We start from the raw sequence: 19,962 nt of genomic DNA, 5'->3' as shown, positions 1-19,962 counted from the left end.
AGACGACTCTCATTAGTTTTATTTGAGACACTCCAGAAAAGTATGAAAATGATCCATTGTGTCATTAGCGGATGAGCAATGAGATAATCATTTCTTTGTAATGTTCTCGATAATTAGAAATGAGTCAACAGAGGCGTGTTTAGCTGCCAAACAAAAGGTCCAGACGACGCGATTCTGACCATCTGGGAACGGACAAACCATGGAAACCGTGAGCAATATTTGAAGGAAACTTTAACAAGCCCAAGATGAGCAGTTTGAAATAAACACTGGCTACAATTCTGATTCAGCAACATATTTTCCTATAACATTATGTAGTTTATATAATCTAATTGAAGTATGGGGATTGTATGTATTTTTAGTCTGGGTGAAGATTACAAGGAGTCCTGCTGCAGAAGGAGAAAGGAACAGAAGATGAAAGGAGCGAAGAATGATGGCGGAGAGGATGGGCAGGGTAAAACTGGATTACACCCTCACATAGAGAAAGAGAGGGATTATCCAGCCTCTGAAAGAGAAGAGGAGTCAGCGGATTAAGCAGATAACGGAGAGGAGTGGTGAGGGGATTATGCTGATGAGAACTGGATTCAACAATAATCCTTCCAGAAAAAAAAAACATACAACATTTTATCGACGGCAAAACACACTAGCGTGATTGTTAATGTTCCTCCATAACCTCCACTCGCCTGAAATTCATTCGCCATTAGATCATAATGCGGTCCTAATCTCACTTTACAGTGACTTTCTCATGTTTTCCAGCAGACGTTTAATATAAGCGCTGCTTCATTCACTCTCTGTGCGCCTCCATCTAATGTCAGCCGCCCTCCCTTTCTCTCTCTCTTCTCTGAGCGAGCGAGCTCTAATTTAAGAGACAGTGGTTATATAAGACAGATGGTCAGAAGGTCAGCGATGTGTGTGTCAGAGAGAAAAAAAAGACAGAAAAGGGTCTGCTTTTGAATGAATATGTGCAACTCGAGACTGCGGGAAGGTTAGGAAGCGATTCAGAAACAGGAAGGGACATCTAAACAGAAGAATAATAAAAAGGGAAGCAATGTTTCTGCAGCGGAAAGGTTCATATTTATCCCGAGGAGGTCTGTTTTGACAGCCCTCCACAAAGATTGTTTCAAATGCAAGTTTTCTTTGTGCTCTACTGAATTTATTGCACAAATAGATGGAAATGAGAGAAAGAGACGACGCCTGAGGGAATAAAATGGCTCATGGTGATTGATTGATGAGTGTCATTCAATATTAAGGAACTATAAAAACAAAACACATTAGAGCGAAAGAAAGCTGAGGATGAGAAGAAGGAGTGGTTGTAAAGGAGGGAGTGACAAAGCTTTCTGTCAGCTTCTGTTTCCGCTGCTCCACTAACCTACTTACCATAATCTCCTCTCTCCTCATTTCATAATGGAGACTCCCCGGTTACATCATATCCCTTCTATCTCGCGCACACACTTTCGCACGTCCTGTTATTCCATCCCACACACTATTATTGTCATTGTTAGAATAGCATCCAGAAATAAAATCAATCTCTCTGCCTTCTCTCTTACAGTTTGCTACGTCTCTCACTCACCCTCGCAGTGAACACACATAGTTGATTATTTTTTAAATGAGAATATTTTTTTCGTGACATTGGTAAATATTTGTCCAGCACACATCCAATGCAGATGTATAAAGATATGCAACTCTGTACATTATTACATTTACATGTACTCATTTAGCAGATGCTTTTGTCCAAAGCGACTTAAGGGTGGTTTATACTTCTGCATCGAGTGATCTGTGTGACCAACGATGCCTTCCTTGCTCGTAGTCATGCATTTATACTTCTGCGTGCTGTGTGTTTGTGTTGCTCTGCAATAACACTTCTGTAACACTAGCTGGCAGTGAGGTTTTTATGTTTCTCCGTGTCGAGTTTCTTCGCAGGTGTTTTGTTTTTTTTCTGAACGCTTTAAGTAGCTCAAACTTGCTAATTTGGAAGCAGGATTTTGCGGACGTGCAATAACTTTAATCATAAGGTAAACACAAAACAAAAGTCTCCATCTGGAGCTTCTTAACGCAACACGACAATTGTAAACAATCGATATATTGGGTTTGTGGCTCTCAGCACCACCCACCCTCATCACCACTACCAAGCCGACCAATCACAGAGCTTGTGCTATGAGTTGTTGATGTCTAGTTACTTTTTTTGAGCAATCGTAATACTGTTGTATGGCGCTGCAAAACGGGATGGGATTAAACAAGATGATTAGACATTTCAAAAAACAAACGATTGGTCCATATTTGAAACTTCTGTCCAGAGAGGCCATGTTTTGAGTTCATCAAGCTTGAACTTTACAACACCGCGAACTGTGAAACTTGTCCCACTAGCTTGCATTTCCAGTGCATTCACATGCGTATGATTGAAAGTCTATGGAGCGAATAGTACAGTGTGACTACGCCTGAAGGCAGGGGGGAATTTGTTTATATAGAGAGAATAGTGTTTCTACAGGTGGTTTATCAAGCCCACTCACCTGTGGGTAGCACACTTCATAAATGCGCATGGAGTGATTGTAAGAAAGTGTCTAGTGCAAATGTCCAAAAAGTAGTGCAAGTGTTGGTTAAAGTTTCATAGAGATTAAAGACTGTGTTTTCCACAGGTGGTTTGTCAAGCCCACTCACCTGTGTGAGGCACACTCAGAATCGCACAATAACATAAACTGAATTCATAAAATTATAAATTACCATTAAATCATGCAATTTTGCAGTAATAACATAAAATGAGTTTTGATTCAAAATAAGAGAACCTTGTGTTTATGTTCGCTGTCATAATATACAGGGTTTGTGTCCTTAGTCAACATTAAACACTATTTTTGGAGTGATTATGCAATGTTTGTGTTATGTTTAATGCCATAAACATTATATGAATATAATAACATCATTGACATTTATTATCTGTGTTTGTAAAATTATCTGTCTATTTTTGTTTCTATAGCACTTTTGGTAGTTGGATAACAAAGCTTGTATTAATGGATTCAGCTTGCTTTATTCTCATAAATAAGTCACATTGTATAAAACTTTAAATGATAAAAAATAGATTTAATTAATTGTTATGTGTTGTGGCTTCTGTGAGCTGTGACTAACATGGCAATGTCTGTAATCTTCTCACAACTGAAAACATATCCACAGTCTACATAGACATGATCATTTGCAATCTGAGGAAACATAATAAACCAATAATTGTGTGCTCTGGTGTGAATTCTCTAATTGTCCAAAAGGTTTGTGGTGATTTTTATTTAAGCTGTAAACATTATTTTGGGGTTTTAAATTAAAGAAAAACATTTCCTTAATTTTACTTTTTGCTTGAACCTCATTTTATTTATTGGAAAGTTTTTTATACATGAGTGCTCTATGTAAACCAAATTTTGTGTTTTTAAATGAGAATTGAAACTGTACTTAAAAACCATCACAAGAAGCAATTGAAACTTATAAAACGTGTGCTTTATTTAATATTCAGCATTTTTTGTATTCTTTTTCTCGTGTGCGCTCATTTATTTATTTTTTGTTTCTTCGCTTTCTTTCTCATTTTCTTTTGCTTTACCTTTATTATATTTCTTTAAAATTATTATTGTTATTATTATTATTATCGTTATTATTATTATTATTATTATTTGCTTTTTCATTAGAAAATCTGTGTTCCACAAACAACCTTCAACGTCAAAGATAAAAGTTCCAGAAAGTGCCTTTTACAGAGTAGAAGAAACCTTTGGGTTCTTAAAATAAATATTTTAGTGTAAAGAACTTCTGAATAACCTTTTAACGCCATAAAGGCCAATTTTAATCCAAAGAGTATATGTTAGGTTTTTAATGGAACCATGGATGTGAATAAAAAAACAACTTTATTTTTAAGAGCAACTTTATTGCAAAAATAAAAAAAGATTCTTTAGATTATTAAAACCTTTAGACGTTAAACTACAACAATAGTTTTCTTTTAAGAACTGTTGACTGAAGGTTTTTCTGTGGCCTTGATGCAAGGACTTTTAAAGACTGCATGGTACTGTATATTCATGCCATTTCTCTCTGAATGCACGATATTATTAAACACATCTCTGTGCATTAACAAAGTGGCCTTAAAACTATTTTACTGACTGTTTAATAGAAATATACTTCTTATACACAACCTTATATCGGTCTGGTCTGTCTTATTTCTCATATCTCTTTAACTCCCTCGCAAAAAAAAAAAAAGTGCAACTCCTAATGTCGCTAGTTAACACACTCTGCATTTTGTTCATAATTTCTAAAATATCAACCTCTACCAAATGGTTGATATGTCGATCTATGGTAAAAGTATACCAGAATTAATACATATACTATGAAAAATCTAAAAATATGAAGTGTAAGATCAATTTATGTAAACACATTATCAAAATAAAACATTTTTGAATGCTAAATCATCTTTATTTTTTAAGTTATCCATAAAATATTTCAGGTTCTTATTTAACATGTTTTCTAGTATTATTTTTTTGTATTGTTTTTGTTTTGTTTTTACAATAAAACCAAAGTCAAGTGTTGTAATGCAGCATAATTATGTTTGTTAGATTTTTTTGTAAATCAACAATGCTGTGTAGTGTAAAACATTATTTAAAATGGTCAACCATTCGGTAGAGCAGCAGTTGGAGGTATATCTGCACTGTTGGCACTGTTTGCACCTTATTCCGATTTATCTGACAGCTATTCCCTGTGTAAAAATGAGTTGAAATATTCTCATTATCATCCATGCATATTTAACTCAACGGGGCAGAAAAGAAAGCTGCATTTTTTTCAACTGGTGCTATGCTGTAATCGCAAACAATCGCAGCCGCAGGAACCGCGCGAGATTCCCACGATACTGTTGTGGTGACACACTGCCACACTTTCCCACGCGCGCTCGAGCTGGCACACAGATCCTCCTTAAAGCGCGTGGCCGAGAGCTGGCGCGCGCGCCGCTGCCTGGGGGCACGAGGCGGGCCAGTGGAGCGAGATCATGTGAGTGTCCACGCGCCGAAAGTAGGTTAGACTACAGAGAGGAGCACAGAAGCGAGAGGGAAAGAGAAGAGGGCATCGTTTTATTGCATAGCTGACAGTGCGCGCATTTACGCAGCAAAAACAGGCTGTGATGAAGCGGAATTTACTATAAACAACCGGATGAGAAGAACAAGTAGGCAGTGCAATAACTTATGAGGTTTTAGCGGTTCTTTTATTTTTGCATCGCACTGTTTTTGGAGATTTAAGAGTTTCTCTTCGGTTTTACTTTCGGCGCTGTGCAAATGTGCCGGAGTTATATTATTATTCGCAGATAATAAACCGTCAAAATGAGAGGTAAGTTTGATGGAGAGGGAAAAGCATTCATTTTAATCTGTTAATAGAATATTAATTGAAAGCATTAAGTTTTGACAGCTATGATCGTGATTGGGGTTTACTTTGATGTTGCACGAACTGCGCAAAATCTTAACCCAAACACGAGCGAGCGCGCAGAATATCACTCAGATAATCTGCAACTGTTGGCTGGCAGTTCATGTCATTTGTTTATCAACTACTTTTAATGCTGCCACGCTGACACACACTGAGAATAACCAGTTCACGGAAATCATAAACTTTGCATAGTTCTGTTTTGTTTCGTCGCTTGCAGGCGTGAATGGGCAGCGATGAGCGCAGTGTAGGAAACGTCTCACAATGTTGCCATGTCCACGTTTAATAAGGCGTCCAGAGATTGTTTTTCTTCTTGTTAGTTCATATAATACCGCACGAAAACAGATTAGTTTTTGTTTTGGCGTTTTGCGATTGTATAGTCGAGCATGTAAGTATGTAAATACGCACTTCTGTTTATGTTGTGCACATTAGAGCGATGTATTTTATATTATGATAATGATCAGTTGTCTATGTGAATCGTTTGAGTGAGTTTAAAGGAATATATCGACGTTTGCTCATTCGAAGCGAGCTACAGTTTAAAATTTTAATATTTCTACTAAAAGTAGCTAGAGTTTTACTTCATTATTAGCTCATTTGCAAAGTATTTAGCTTATTTATGATTTCTATATCACGGTTGGTTGTTTATCTTGCGAAAATTTGGCAACACTCGTCTCACTGTAGTTACTGTTAACTGCCGCTAAGCGCACTTCATTATGTAAGAATCAAACATGTTTGAAAATGCTTAAAAAGCAATGGTCAGTGTTTTCTTATTTAATTTTCGTGTTTAATTAATAGGAAGTTAATATATGCTATTATGCTCGTGCGCGAAGTTGCTATGCAATTGGTCACAGCACTTATAGCCTAACCGCCATGTTAAACTTGAGCTCTGCTCAATGTTTTATCGTGATAAAGCTTATCAGTGAGTTCAGGGGAGACTTTCAGCAAGTGTGAGTATTTTTGGGGCACAGGGAGTGGGGGAGTATCTCTGTGTTGTTGTTTTTCGGTCTCAGCATGGCCGCCGGTGTGACAGTCTATCTGATACATTGACCTACTTCTGTCATTGAAGACTGCACTGTATATTACAGCACTGAGATATCATGGCGGGAAATGCACAGTTTTAGGCTCGGTTTATTGTTTTCCTTATTGGCATCGTCTTTCAACCTTTACTCAGTCCTGAATACCAGCATGATAAACTGTGGTAAGGGTTGTTCAATTGAACGAAACCCGAAATACTGTATGAGGGAAACAGCGCCTTCTTTTGTGCAATGGTGCAGTAACAAGGGCTTGAGCGGTCAGGTTTAATGTGAATTAATCGTTTATATTTGTGTGTGTATAATTGTAATTACTATGGTTTATTTTAAATCAAAGCAATGTTATATCCAGCATTTATTTTAATTTATGCTTTTACAGCTGGTATGTTTTTAGACCTGGGTAAAGTACTGGATAGAAGTACTGGATAGGCCCATTACTGATTGCAAACTCGATTACACATGTTAGGTAATGTAATCAGACTACTTTTTGATTAGTTTCATCCTACCTTGTTTATCACATAGATTTGATAGTTTTTTCATGTAAAAATAGACAGAGATGACACCTTATTAAAACTTGAATCGTATTTAGTCGGAACAATGTAAAGTAATAAAGGATCATTGAAATAGACCACTTAAATTCCAAAAAAAAAGTATGAAATATTTTATTTATTGATCAGAAAGTCTTTTGACAGTCAGAGAATTATGAACCTGAACATTTGTTAAATATTGTCAAATATTATTTTAAAATATTAAAGATTAAGTATTTTAGGTTAAAGTGGTTTTGCCAGACAGCAATGAACAAACCGTAATAAGCATTATAAAGCCAACAACTTCCACATTTTAAATATATATTCATATTCATATATTTTACAAGTATGTATTCAGATTTTCTTTTACTACTGAATGCAACTGGATACAATTACGATTTCACAGCTATTTATCACATGCAACTATTTAATCAATAAAAAGCTACTGTAATCTGATTGTAAGTACATTAATATGTAATGTATAATCTAATTACATGTACTTCATTTTTTACAATCTGATTACCTAATCCAGATTACATGTAATCTGAGAGTTTTAGATTCATGGAGTTTTAGGTTCATCACTAAAATCGAATTGTCAAAGTGTAGAAATCAGAAAATGTGGAAAAGCAGAATCATAGGAAGAATTAAACGAGCTTTGGATATTCAGAGTGTTTCTTTTGACTTTGTGGTTCCAAAGCAAAGACACTCTTCTGTATGCAGAGCGCTGTAGCCTATAAGCCTGCATGGCTTTGAAGACTTAAGCAAAGAGCAGTCTATAAATGAATGCTGAGCAGCTTAATGCAGTGGCACTTTGACACCTGCCCATGAAGTTTCCATTCATTTAAACCACAACTTAAGCCCAGGCAATGGTAGAATGTGACCAGGCAATTGAACTACGAGGGATTAAAACCCTTCTTTTTCAAAAGCAATTCATCGTTTTGCATGATTTTTTTTTTTTCAGAGTGAGGCTTAGCAATTATTACAGCACACCGAAAGCGTTTTAGTTAATACGTCCTAAATGAAACCCAACCTTTTCACAAGTTTTTCCTACATGACTCATTTTTAATAACTATTACGGCCAAACTAGTTTCGTCTTCTTAATGTTTGCATACATTTAAAATAAAATCACCTTCCTTTATTTTTGTATGAGACTTTTATTGTTTCCTAATCCCAGTGGCATCAAGATAATTATTGCCCATCAAGAGTCACCTTACACTCCCTATCAGCTCTTGTTTTTCAACTTGGTGTTGTTACTTATACCAAAGAATTACTCAATCCCTCTGTGCATATTTAAAGAGAGTCTTGCGGTGTCATTCAACCCTCTCAGTTTACTTGGTAGCTCGTTTTAAGTGATGTGGGAGAGGAAAAATCATTACATCAGACCACAAAACTGCTTCGAAATCTCACGTACGAGTAAGCAGATGCAAATGGGACCCTGTTTGCTTGAGATCAAAGCAATCTGGCTGGCAAATATGCAGAGCGGTCTCCTGAAAACTGTCTCTAATGCAGATTTCGCTTACAAATCTCGCAGGTTAGCTATGTGATGTGTTATGCAAATGCAAGGTGCAAGTTGAACGGGACCTTTGGACGTTGCTGTACAAAGTTGTTTGATTATGCGAGATAAAAGGGCAAAGTCTGTGCGCTTGTGTTGGGTTTTTCCCAGCATCGCCCTGTGAAACTGCTGACTTGTGTTTGATGGACTGACACACTGACTAACTGACATAGAGCAGCCCAGAGCGAGGAGATAAGAAGAGGTAGATTACTAACCCCAGCTTGCCTGATAAACATAGCGCTGTAATAAATCTCCTCTTAATTAGTTTTTCGGCGGTCTGAGTGGATTCGCCTCCGGCTTCTAAAGCAGTGTTTGGATCAGTTAATCAAACAAGAGCTGTTTGCTTGTATACTTTTCATCTGGCTAAGTATTGAATTGATTTCATTCGAATAATGGCATTCAAAAGATATGCCTGTAGGGATAAAGAAAAATAATTCACTTGGCAGAAATCAAGTTCCTGATTGAATTATCAAAACAACAAACGTATTCATTTTATGGTTATGTAAGCGCCTTTGTAGGGATAGCTTACCTCAAAATCAATCATTTACTCACCTTTTACTTGTTTTAAACCTCAATGAGTGTCTGTCTTCTGTTTAACGCGAAAGAAAATATTTTTTTAAATGCTGGAAATCTGTAACTGTTGACTTCCAGCATTTGTTTTTCCTCCTATGGAAGTCAATGGTTATAGGTTTCAACTTTCTTCAGAATATCTTCTCATGTTTTCATGCAGTTTGTAACCCTATGAGGGAGAGTAAATGATGATTTATACAAATGAGTGACTCATTTATTCTCGTTTTTTATTAATAAATGTCTAAAATTAGTTCAAATTGTGCCTAAAAGCTGTCAAATTACTTTACTTCAGCTTTTAGGTGCATCATACTTCCTTGTAATCAGTGCAGTATGAAAGTTTTCGCTTTATGTTATGAATGTGTATGTAAAAACAAATCTGCTGTACACCATGGTATAACCAACGCTTGATAAAAATTCACCCTCCAACCATCATGCACATGAGCCATAGGTTAAAAATAGTTTCATGTGAGTCCTCTGAGACAGCTGGGACTGTGCTTGAATTTTTGACAGGCTGCCACATGTTGAGGGCAAGTGTAAGTTACAGGGTGCCTAGTGAGAGTTCTGTAGATATTTCAAATGTGCACTAGTAATATATCAAGCCTGTCATATATATGCATAAAATGCACCTTTTGCCTCTTATGTCACTGATAAAGTAAAAAACTTCAACGTTCTTTAAAGAATCAGTGGTAGGAATTTAAATTGAGTTTTTTTAATGATATCATGTTCTTTGATTTGGTGGTTCCACCTTAAAACATGCCAAGAGCAGGAAAAAGGAGAAACACACTAAAAAAAAAAATTTAATCTGATTACAACGCTTGCGAGGCTACCGCACAAGCGCCTCCCTCGGCTCAGTTGGAAAGTGTGTCAGTAGAACAGCTCAGCCACATAGCCTGACCGTGCTACGCAGGTGAGTGGCATGTGAGTCGGCGAGTCAGAATCAAAGCCATTCTGTCACGAGCCAATGGGAAAGTGGGAGGGGCGGGATGGAGGAATGCTCGTCACTGCGTTGCCAGGGTGATCTCCTCTGAATGAGTGTGTTCGTGGAATGTAGCCAGACAGCAGTTATATAACACAGGCAGGGTGGGGGCCGGGGGCTCAGAATGGGGTTGAAAGAGAGAGAGAGCTAACAAAAAAGAATGAATATGTTCCATTTAGTAATTCGGCTGACAGATTGCATTATGAAATAAACTTTATTTTCATTCTCTGTGTTTTGAAAAGTGCTACAGGAGAGTGTGTTGTTTAGCTTTAGGAAATCCTATATCTTTTTTCACCCTCGTCCTCCATTGCTCACATGCATCAACAAGCATTTGGGCCGAAGTGTTGGTCCTCATGTCATTATACCCGGACGGCCGGTTCTCTTTGTCACAACATGTTACCTAAGATGTTGCATCATTGCTTCAACCGTCCAGATTATCAGACTATGTTTGCTGGAAGAACTTTGATTTATCGGGCATCCATCATATATCATTTGACCTAATGGGCAAAAGTTGGGTCGTCATAATAGATAAATATTATTAACCTGCTATTTGGTGGTTACATTTTTTTGCTGCGACAAATAGTTCAACAACTTCTTTCTCATGGTATATATTCAGTTTTGTTTGTTTCTTAGGCACTCTTTCCCATCAAAGACGCTATTCATGAACCTGCAGCTGTTTATAATTCTCATACAGAGCATCACAATCCGCTTAATTCCAGCGCAGTGGTGCCAAGCCGAGAGCGAGCTTTGTTTATAAAGCTGTTTTTGATTCTGCCATCCAAGGACTTGTGTTATGTCATCCTGAGTGGGTCAAACCTTTAGTCTTTGAATATGAGCTGTAAGCTCTTGACCCTGCTTATTGTGCATTAGCTGTTCATTGTTAACGCTGAAAGACTATGACAGTAGTAAAGTTTCCACTTCCCCGCGAGAGTCAAAGCAGACCTTCAGGCTCTGTTCGGCCTTTAATTCTGTTATTGAATGATCGCACTGAGATCAATGAGCCAAACTAGCAATGCCGCAGCAAAGTACGTAGCTTGCTTTAGAAATTCAATGTACAGTTGATAGCTGATGGCTTTCAATGCTTTGAATCATGACTTGTCTATAGGTGATGGATGAGTGTGTCATACTAGAGCTAATGTTTTAATCACTTCCCTTTTTTACAGCTCAAATTGAAGTAATCCCATGCAAGATTTGCGGGGACAAATCATCAGGCATCCACTATGGGGTGATCACTTGTGAAGGCTGCAAGGTAAGCAAAAATCCTTTCGGTTGTCATCATTTCTGCTCAGTAATAGGATAGTTTAGCCTAAAATGACAAATTATGTACTCATCCTCATGTTTATTCTTTAGATTGAACTGTTTTTGTCCATACATTGAAAGTCAGAAGGGTTTAAAACAACACTGGATCCTCACTGATTGTGATTTTATGAATAGGACAATATTTTTAAAAATATCTTGGAAAAAGAATAATATTTGTTTGTAACAGCATGTGTGTGAGTAAATGATGGTAGAACTCATTTTTAGTTGATCTATGACTTTAAGAAGCCTAAAATTAGTCTAAAAGCTAAACTTGCTTAAGAGAAAAACGGTGTTAAAATATACAAGACTTGTTTAAATGTAGAGCACCCTGTAGTTACACCCTGCTGACGTCTTCCGACTGTTCTCTGAAACTGTAAACAATACAACTCCTTTATCTGATTGGCTTTTTGACCAGTCAGAAATCTCAGTCAGCTTGTATTTGAACACTGGACACACCGAGTGTGCCAGAGCCGATCTTATGTTTCAGACTCCCTGCCTTTGCCAAATGCCAAATTTGTATTAAACAACATTACTCCGGCATGTTTTGAAGCTAATTGCATTGCATTAATACATCGTCTGGTGGCTGAATCCATACAGACAACTCTTGTAGTCTAATTTCAAACCGAAGTTTCAATTCTTCTGTTAAACACATTAGAATATATTCTGAGGAAATTTGGGAATCTCATAGCCATTGACTTCCATTGTGTTTGACATTCTAGTAATGACTGGTTTGCTAATATTCTTCCAAATTTCTTCAGTTGGGATCAACAGAAAAATGAAAAATAAAATTTTTGCAATCAATTGAGTAAACGTTAAGTACATTTTTTTTGATTCTGTGTGAACTATCGTTTTAATTTGCGCAATATTGATTTTACATTCTAACAGGTGATATGACATTTAATCCTTGTTTAATTGACGAGTTTGAATGAAATGCAATCTCTTCTTGATCTCACCTCTTTTTCCTTTTTTCATTTATTAAAGGGCTTCTTCCGTCGAAGTCAGCAGAACAATGCCATGTACTCCTGCTCAAGGCAGAGGAACTGCATTATTGACCGAACCAATCGCAACCGCTGCCAGCATTGCCGCCTGCAGAAGTGTCTGGCACTGGGCATGAGCCGTGATGGTGAGTCTTACCCAAGAGCAAATTTACTGCTAAAAATGGAGTCACCTATTAAACTGTCATGGTCTCAGTGTGAATTTAAGACCCTCGTATTATCACTGGCTACTTGTCAAAAAACACGATAGTAGTTTCAGTTTCTCCCTTGTAGGCATTTTGAGTTTTTCAACAATCAAATCCAATTTAGTATGGGTCTTTTGTAATATTTTTATTTATTTTATTTTCCTTCCTGTTTTGTATTTGTTGTATTTTTTTGATAAGTTTAATAAGTTTATTTTATGTAAATATTCTTTCAAGCATGTTTATTTTGTATATTGTAAATGAAGGTTGTTCTTCTATACATTTCTATGAATAAGTGGGCACATCCAACTGGCCAAAAGCTCACTCTATTAAAAAAAAACATAATATCCTAAAGCAGGGCTGACCAAACTCAGGGTTGGTGTCCTGCAGATTTTAGCTCCAACTTGCCTGAACACACCTGCATGGAGGTTTCCAGAAAGCCAAGTAAGAGCTTGATTAGCTGGCTCAGGTGTGTCTGATTGAGAACTAAACTTTGTAGAACACTGGCCCTTCAGGGCTGAGTTTGGGTACCCCTGTCCTAAAGGAAAAGCAAAGTTTGCACAGCACCACTGCTCCAAAAGTAGAAAAATATATATTTATTGATTGATTATTTGATATTCTCACTACATGGGATAATTCCAGACTAGAAACTCTTCATCAGATGTCTTCTAACATTAATCTTTCCTCTATTTTTTTCTCCTCCGCAGCGGTGAAGTTTGGCCGCATGTCAAAAAAGCAGCGTGACAGTCTTTACGCCGAGGTTCAGAAGCACCAGCAGTCCCAGGAGCGAGCAGGGGGTCTTGGCAATGGTATATCCAGCCACACTGGGGATGAGGCTGGGGAGAACGGCAACGGGCACAGTCGGGCTTACAGTCGGGGCTCCAGCACCACCCTCAGCGATCTGGATGACATTACCACACTACCAGACGGTCTTCTTTTTGATCTGCCGCTCACACCGGAGGAAGCTGCAGATTACTGCAGTTTAGAGTTATTGGGAGGAAGCAGTGGGAACAGTTCGTCTTCCCAGAGTTCTCCTGAGTCAAACAGACAAGAGTTTGGTGACGTGACGCACATCAAACACGAGTATATGAGCCCACACGAGTCTGGACTCTTCACTCGCTCGATACTTAATCCACCTGAAGGCTGCTCATTGATGGAAATAGGTTAGTAGAAAGTAATATTAGGTATATTTATTCTACATTATTGTAGATGGACTAACATTAAAGTGTTTGGGGTCAGTATGATTTTTTTAATGATGTGAAAAATTATCTTACTTTTACCAATGCTGAATTTATTTGATTATTTTTACAGTTTTAAACGTCATTACTGCAGTGTTGCATTATCCCTCAGAAACCAATTATGTTCATTTGATGCTCAGCAAACATTTATTGTTATTATCATCGATCACTTTTTAAGTTAAAAACTATTTTGCAGTTTAATATTATAATTGTAGACATGTATTTGTCAGGATCTTTTGGCAAATGTTTAAGAATGGCATTTAAATAAAATAGAAATTATTATTTATGTCGTTACTGTCCATTTTAATAAATTTAATGATTCCATTTCTGAACAAAACATTACTTTTTTTTTTTTTTTTTTAGATTTATCTATCAGATTTTTGACAGCAAAACAAAAGCAAAAGAGAAAATAACAGTGCAAAATTATATTTTCTAGATATTTTCTATATTTTCTATAGATTCTATTTATATATAAAAGTACAAAATATAAAAGTACAAAATGTATTAAGAAATAAAAATGAACCATACTATAACCTTCATATTGTGCAACACACAGTATATGATGTTCATAAACAGTATATGATGTGCATTCATTTGACAAATTAAGCATATAAACAGGTCAGTACTGAAAGTTGAGGTTGGCTGCATGATGTATTAAGTGAAATAAAGAATGATAATAAAAGATGAAAGAAAATAAAAATGTAAAGAGTGAGAAAAGGGACACATATATTAAACTGAATAGGCTGGAGGATGGCACATTCTTCAAACTTGTGGTTTTATGTCAAGAAAGAGTTGTATGCTTGTGCTATATCAGCACTAGTGCTTAACTGAAAGGTACAGACTAAAAGTGCAGGATAGGAAACCATTCATTTTACAGTAACCCCTTTAAGTTTCAGAGATTTAACATGCTCCAAATTGGACAACCAAATGTTAGAAACTTTGATCCCTCAACCTCGAAGACTATATTTAATTTTTTCTAATTTAACAAAAAATAAAATGTAATCCATTGAGTGTGGGATGGGGGTTGAGGAGACTTTCACTGCTACAAAATACACCACCTAGCTAATAATGACAGAAATTAATTCAGAAAAATAAAATGGTAACTCACAGTCAGGGGGTGGAACTCCAAACAGGCCAATTATTGTTGTAGGATCAATTTTAATAGATGTAATTGCTGAAAAGGAATCAAAAACAGACTCCTAAAAAGGAAACAGGTCCAAAACATGTGAACTTGGTTTGCGAGTTCAGCATGACATTAACATTACTTTTTTAATGAGGAAAATATTCTTACTGACCCCAAAGTTTTGAACTGTATTTTATAAATAATAATACATGTACTGTAAATTTCTGAAATTATAAACATAAATATAACTTTTTATCAAGTGGATACTGATACATTTAAAATCCAAAGATCTGCTGTTATATTACATATTCCTACATTTCTTATGCCAGTTGTCAAGATGTATGTCATATAATGTGTATATATATATGTATGCTTCTTTCAGAACGGATCACACAAAATGTGATAAAATCCCACATTGAGACAAGTCAATACAGCACAGAAGAACTGAAAAGATTAGCCTGGACCCTCTACACACCTGAAGAGATCCGTGTCTACCAAAACAAGGTAACTGAGATGCATCATGCTTTATAATAACATGTAACAGGTGTAACGGCATGTTTTATCATATGTACATTGTGATCCTAGCAATTACCCAACCTTACATTCCACTTTAATGACTCCTACAGTATACAATAGTTCCTGTCCTAATTTTTTAAGAGCCTAATTAAAAATGCATTAAAAAGTACGTCAATTGCACATCATACCTGCAATCGGAAAATGGGTGGCAGATTCTAACAAATATTTTCTTATCCAAGCCCACAGAGATGCTGTGGCAGCAGTGTGCAGTGCAACTCACCAACGCCATTCAGTATGTGGTGGAGTTTGCCAAGCGAATCTCTGGATTCATGGACTTGTCTCAAAATGACCAGATTATCCTTCTGAAAGCAGGTCAGAATCAACTGTGTGCAAGAAATGAGCAAATCAGTGTTATCTTTAATGAATGCATGTGTATGTATCTTGTAATACTGTATTTTTACAAAATGTGACCTTGGACCACAAAAGGTATACACCATTATGAGGGATGTAAACAATAACAGTGGTCTTAACATATTTCCTGTTTTACAATTTTAATTTCTATAGCTACAGAGAATCATATTGGTCCACATATTGACAGCTGTTTTTATGTTAGGATGTGATTGTATTGGCTCGTGCAACAGTTTTGAAATAGTTTTGAGAGCAAGCAGTAAATGTTCGTGGGCCAGTGACATCGCCATATTGTAATGGTTTAAATCAGTGGTTCTCAAACTTTTTTCACCAAGTACCACCTCAGAAAAAAAATTGTTTCTCCAAGTACCACCATAATGACCTGCCAACATTGGGATATAAAAATACAGGATACGCCCCCAACAGCCAATATAAACATGGGGAGGAAACTTGCTTCAAATGATAGAATACATAACAAACATTAGAAAATTGAAAATAAAATAAAATAAAAGGTTTAACCTATTAAAATCAATTTACTGATCATGTCAGCGTCATCATACACTTTAAAGGGTTAAAAGTGTTTGTTTTTTTTACTTTATTTATTTAGCGATTCCTCGTACCACTAGAACGAAGCCTGCGTACCACAAGTGGTGCGCATACCACAGTTTGAGAACCACTGGTCTAAATTAATGGCAATAACCAAAAATACTGTACATCGTATGGGTCAAAATTATTATTGTTTATTTTATACCAAAAATCATTAGAATTGTAAGATCATGTTCCATTTTGTTTCTTCTTTACACATCAAATTTCCTTCTTTACACGTCAAAACAAAGATTGTGATTAGTATTAGGCATTGCTATGCATTTAGTTTGGACAATATGTGCAGAATTTAGATTTTATTGAACCCTCAGATTCCAGATTTCCAAAATAGGTGTATCTCTGCCAAATATTGCCATATCTTAACAAACCATACATCAATAGAAAATCTTAATCATTCAAATTCTGGAATGACCCCAATTTCAAAACAAATATGACTGGTTTTGTGATCCAGGGTTACATTTAAATTTAGTATGTTTTAGTTTGGGCTAAATGTATTCTTTCTTTCTCGTCTGTGCTCTAACAATCGCTCTTTTGTCGTTTTCTCTCACTCTTTTGTCCTGCTTGTGTCCTCCCTTTGTGCATTGTGTGGTTTTCCTTTTATTTAAATGGAAACAAAAAACACCTTTGTCTTATTTTCCCTCTTTAAAACAACCATCATGTTGACATCACTATTCCTCTGTGAAATGATGACTGTTTTAATGGATCGCTTTTGTAATTTGTGGAATTAAACCCCACTTGTTTTTTGTTTTCCTCTGTGTTTGTGTGGAGCATTCGTTTGCCTGTCTCTCCCCTCTGCCCCCCTCAATCCTGCTTTTCCTTTGTCCAACTTCTATGTGGCGCTGGCCATCCAGGCTGCTTGGACGTGCTTTTGATCCGAATGTGTCGGGCCTACAACCCCATCAACAACACGCTGTTGTTCGATGGAAAGTTTGCAAGCCCACAGCTGTTCAAAGCACTCGGTGAGTCTCCTCCCTGAACCTTTCACACAGTTTGACACCTCGTAGCATTTCAAAGGGCATGTGTGTGCAATTAACCTGAGCAATAGTACACTAAGTGCTGTAAAATCATATTAAGTTGTGGTTACTCTTTATATAGACTTAAACAAACATCAATTTAAGGGAAAAATAGGTCAATTGAAATCTTTCCAGGTCAGTTGATTGTTTGCTAATGTTCCAGACTGTTTCCCTTTTACTGTTATGTTCTGCAAATTGGAGTGTTATTTTTGATTTCTTCATTTTTGAATGTATTTTTTTTTTCATTTGTAGGTTGTGATGATCTGGTGAGCGCTGTGTTTGAGATGGCTAAAACCCTCAGTCGGCTGCAGCTGTCGGAAGAAGAGATGGCTCTATTTACTGCTACTGTGCTTCTGTCTCCAGGTAGTTTTACTCACATCTTTAACTTTTGTAGCCACTGTAAAAAATTCTTGACCAGACATTTGAGTTTACACTTCTACATATTTTTTTCACAGACCGACCTTGGTTGACAGATGCCCAGAAAGTGCAGAAGCTTCAGGAGAAGGTCTATGTTGCTTTGCAACACTATCTTCATAAAAGCGGTGTCCATGAGGAGAAACTGGCCAAGGTAATGAGAAAAAATCAAGTTCATTTTGTGTGCTGTTGAGTATGAGCATCACTACTGTGTGCATTATTTTCTAATAATACAATAGGGGATTTATCAGCTATTTTTATTTATTAATAATATTTATTTAACAACATACTTTACATGCCAATTTGCACATAACAGCTGCACATATATTGTTGTAATATACATGCATATATTGTACACCTGTCAGTTTATATATTTGCATTCACACTTACTGCTATTTTTAATTTGTAATTATTATCTGTTTTTGTCCTGTCTCTGTAATTCTGTTTGTTTGTTAGACTTTACTAATCCTATAGGGAAATAGGTCTCCGAACTAAAGATAGATAAAACAAGTTACATTCAGTTGCAATCAGAATTATTAAACTCCCTGAATTATTAAAGGGGCTAAGAATTTTGACATAATATGGTTAAAACATTAAAACCTGCTTTTATTCTAGCAAAATAAAACAAATAAGACTTTCTATTAGTATATATTTTATAATAGTAAATATTATCAGACATACTGTGAAAATTGTCTTGCTCTGTTAAACATCATTTGGGAAATATTTAAAAGAAAAAAAAAATCAAAGAGGCTAATAATTTTTACTTCAACCGAATACTGTAGTTATTGCATATTATAATATTTCACATTATCACTGTTTTACTAGTGTTGTTTTTTTTTTTACTATAAATTCAGCCTTTGTTAACTTGAGTAATTCTAAAAAACAAATTAAAAAATCTATATTTTTTTATGCTATTAAACTAAAAAAAAAGCTAAAAGCTAGTTTTTATCAGATGTGTTGTAAAATGCAATAACTGTCTTTCCTCTTTCTATTGGTTCAATAGATGGTCTCCAAGTTACCCATGATGAAGTCTATTTGCAATCTCCATATTGATAAGCTGGAGTTTTTCCGCCTCCTTCACCCAGAAACAGCCTACAACTTCCCTGCTCTCTACAGAGAGGTTTTCTGCAGCGAGATCACCTTCCCTGACTCCACCGAAGGCTAACATTTCTGAAAGCGTCATATTGGCTCTGAGGAAAGAAAGAGAGGTAGAAAGAGTTAAAGAAAGACAGGAACGGAGGTAGATGGATATGTGTTTAAGAAAAACCAGCAACACACTGACAATCTTGCACGTTACACTTTAGGACTCCATCTATAACCTCTCTCCTGATGGAGTGATTCACTCCTCTATTTCAACAGGACCCAGATTTCTTTTAAAGACGCTGTTAAATGACAGCTGTCTAAGGTGCTGGCTACTATTACTCATGCTACCTACATATAATGACTCAAGTAGAGTAAATTATATATTTAATTATTCATTTTAAAGAGTACTCGATTTAACTCGGAGCTTTAGGGCTCCCTAAAACATTAAGTGCTTGAAAAGCCAACATTTCCCTGCGTACTCTTAGGAAGAGAACTATGAATGTAACCCAACTGACATGTGGCAAAGCCTCAGGATTAAGAAAGAATGTATTATGAATTCCTGCCCCAAATGTAAAACAAGCTCTTAATGCTTGGTTTCTGTTAATGAACAGTTTTGAAACTGTTTAAAGGGACCAATGCTTGCATGCCTGCAGTCGTAAATGTCACATAAGCACCTTTTCACGGAAAAAACACTAACGTACAGTGCACCGCATGTGCAGCGATGTTTTGTTTTAAAAGATGCAACTAAGCTAACAAACACCTCATCCTTTTTACCCTTTCCCACACACTTGGATGCCACTTGGATACAGATATTAGATACTATTTTGATATCCTTATTTGATCAGAAACTACATGTGTGTAGAACGATAGATGTATCTGAGAATATATTTATAAACAGAGCCTGTAGATAGCGGTGGAGGACTAGTTAGATAGAAAGTTGCACCTTAGAACGAATGTTTTTCAAGCCCCTTCAGGAGTGAATTCTGGGCTGGAGCTGATTTCGAAAGCTTTAGA

The 19,962-nt window shown here is 36.4% G+C and overlaps 1 protein-coding gene across 1 annotated transcript; it reads left to right on the top strand.

Moving 5' to 3' along the window:
- Positions 1-11,235: 11,235 nt before the first annotated feature.
- On the top strand, positions 11,236-19,030 carry rorca (RAR-related orphan receptor C a; the record flags this gene model as incomplete). Its single annotated transcript, NM_001082819.1, is given in 9 exon segments — positions 11,236-11,323; positions 12,355-12,496; positions 13,258-13,713; positions 15,294-15,415; positions 15,667-15,799; positions 17,290-17,397; positions 17,704-17,814; positions 17,907-18,019; positions 18,869-19,030. Coding segments are annotated over 9 exon segments (1,435 nt in total), but the record flags the coding sequence as incomplete, so codon positions are not given.
- Between the last annotated feature and the right edge of the window lie 932 nt (positions 19,031-19,962).

This window comes from Danio rerio, chromosome 8 (genome assembly GCF_049306965.1).
Source record: "Danio rerio strain Tuebingen ecotype United States chromosome 8, GRCz12tu, whole genome shotgun sequence".
In the NCBI taxonomy this organism is placed as follows: Eukaryota; Metazoa; Chordata; class Actinopteri; order Cypriniformes; family Danionidae; genus Danio; species Danio rerio.
Note: the sequence above shows the minus strand (reverse complement) of the source record. Positions and strands in the feature narration are given on the sequence as shown.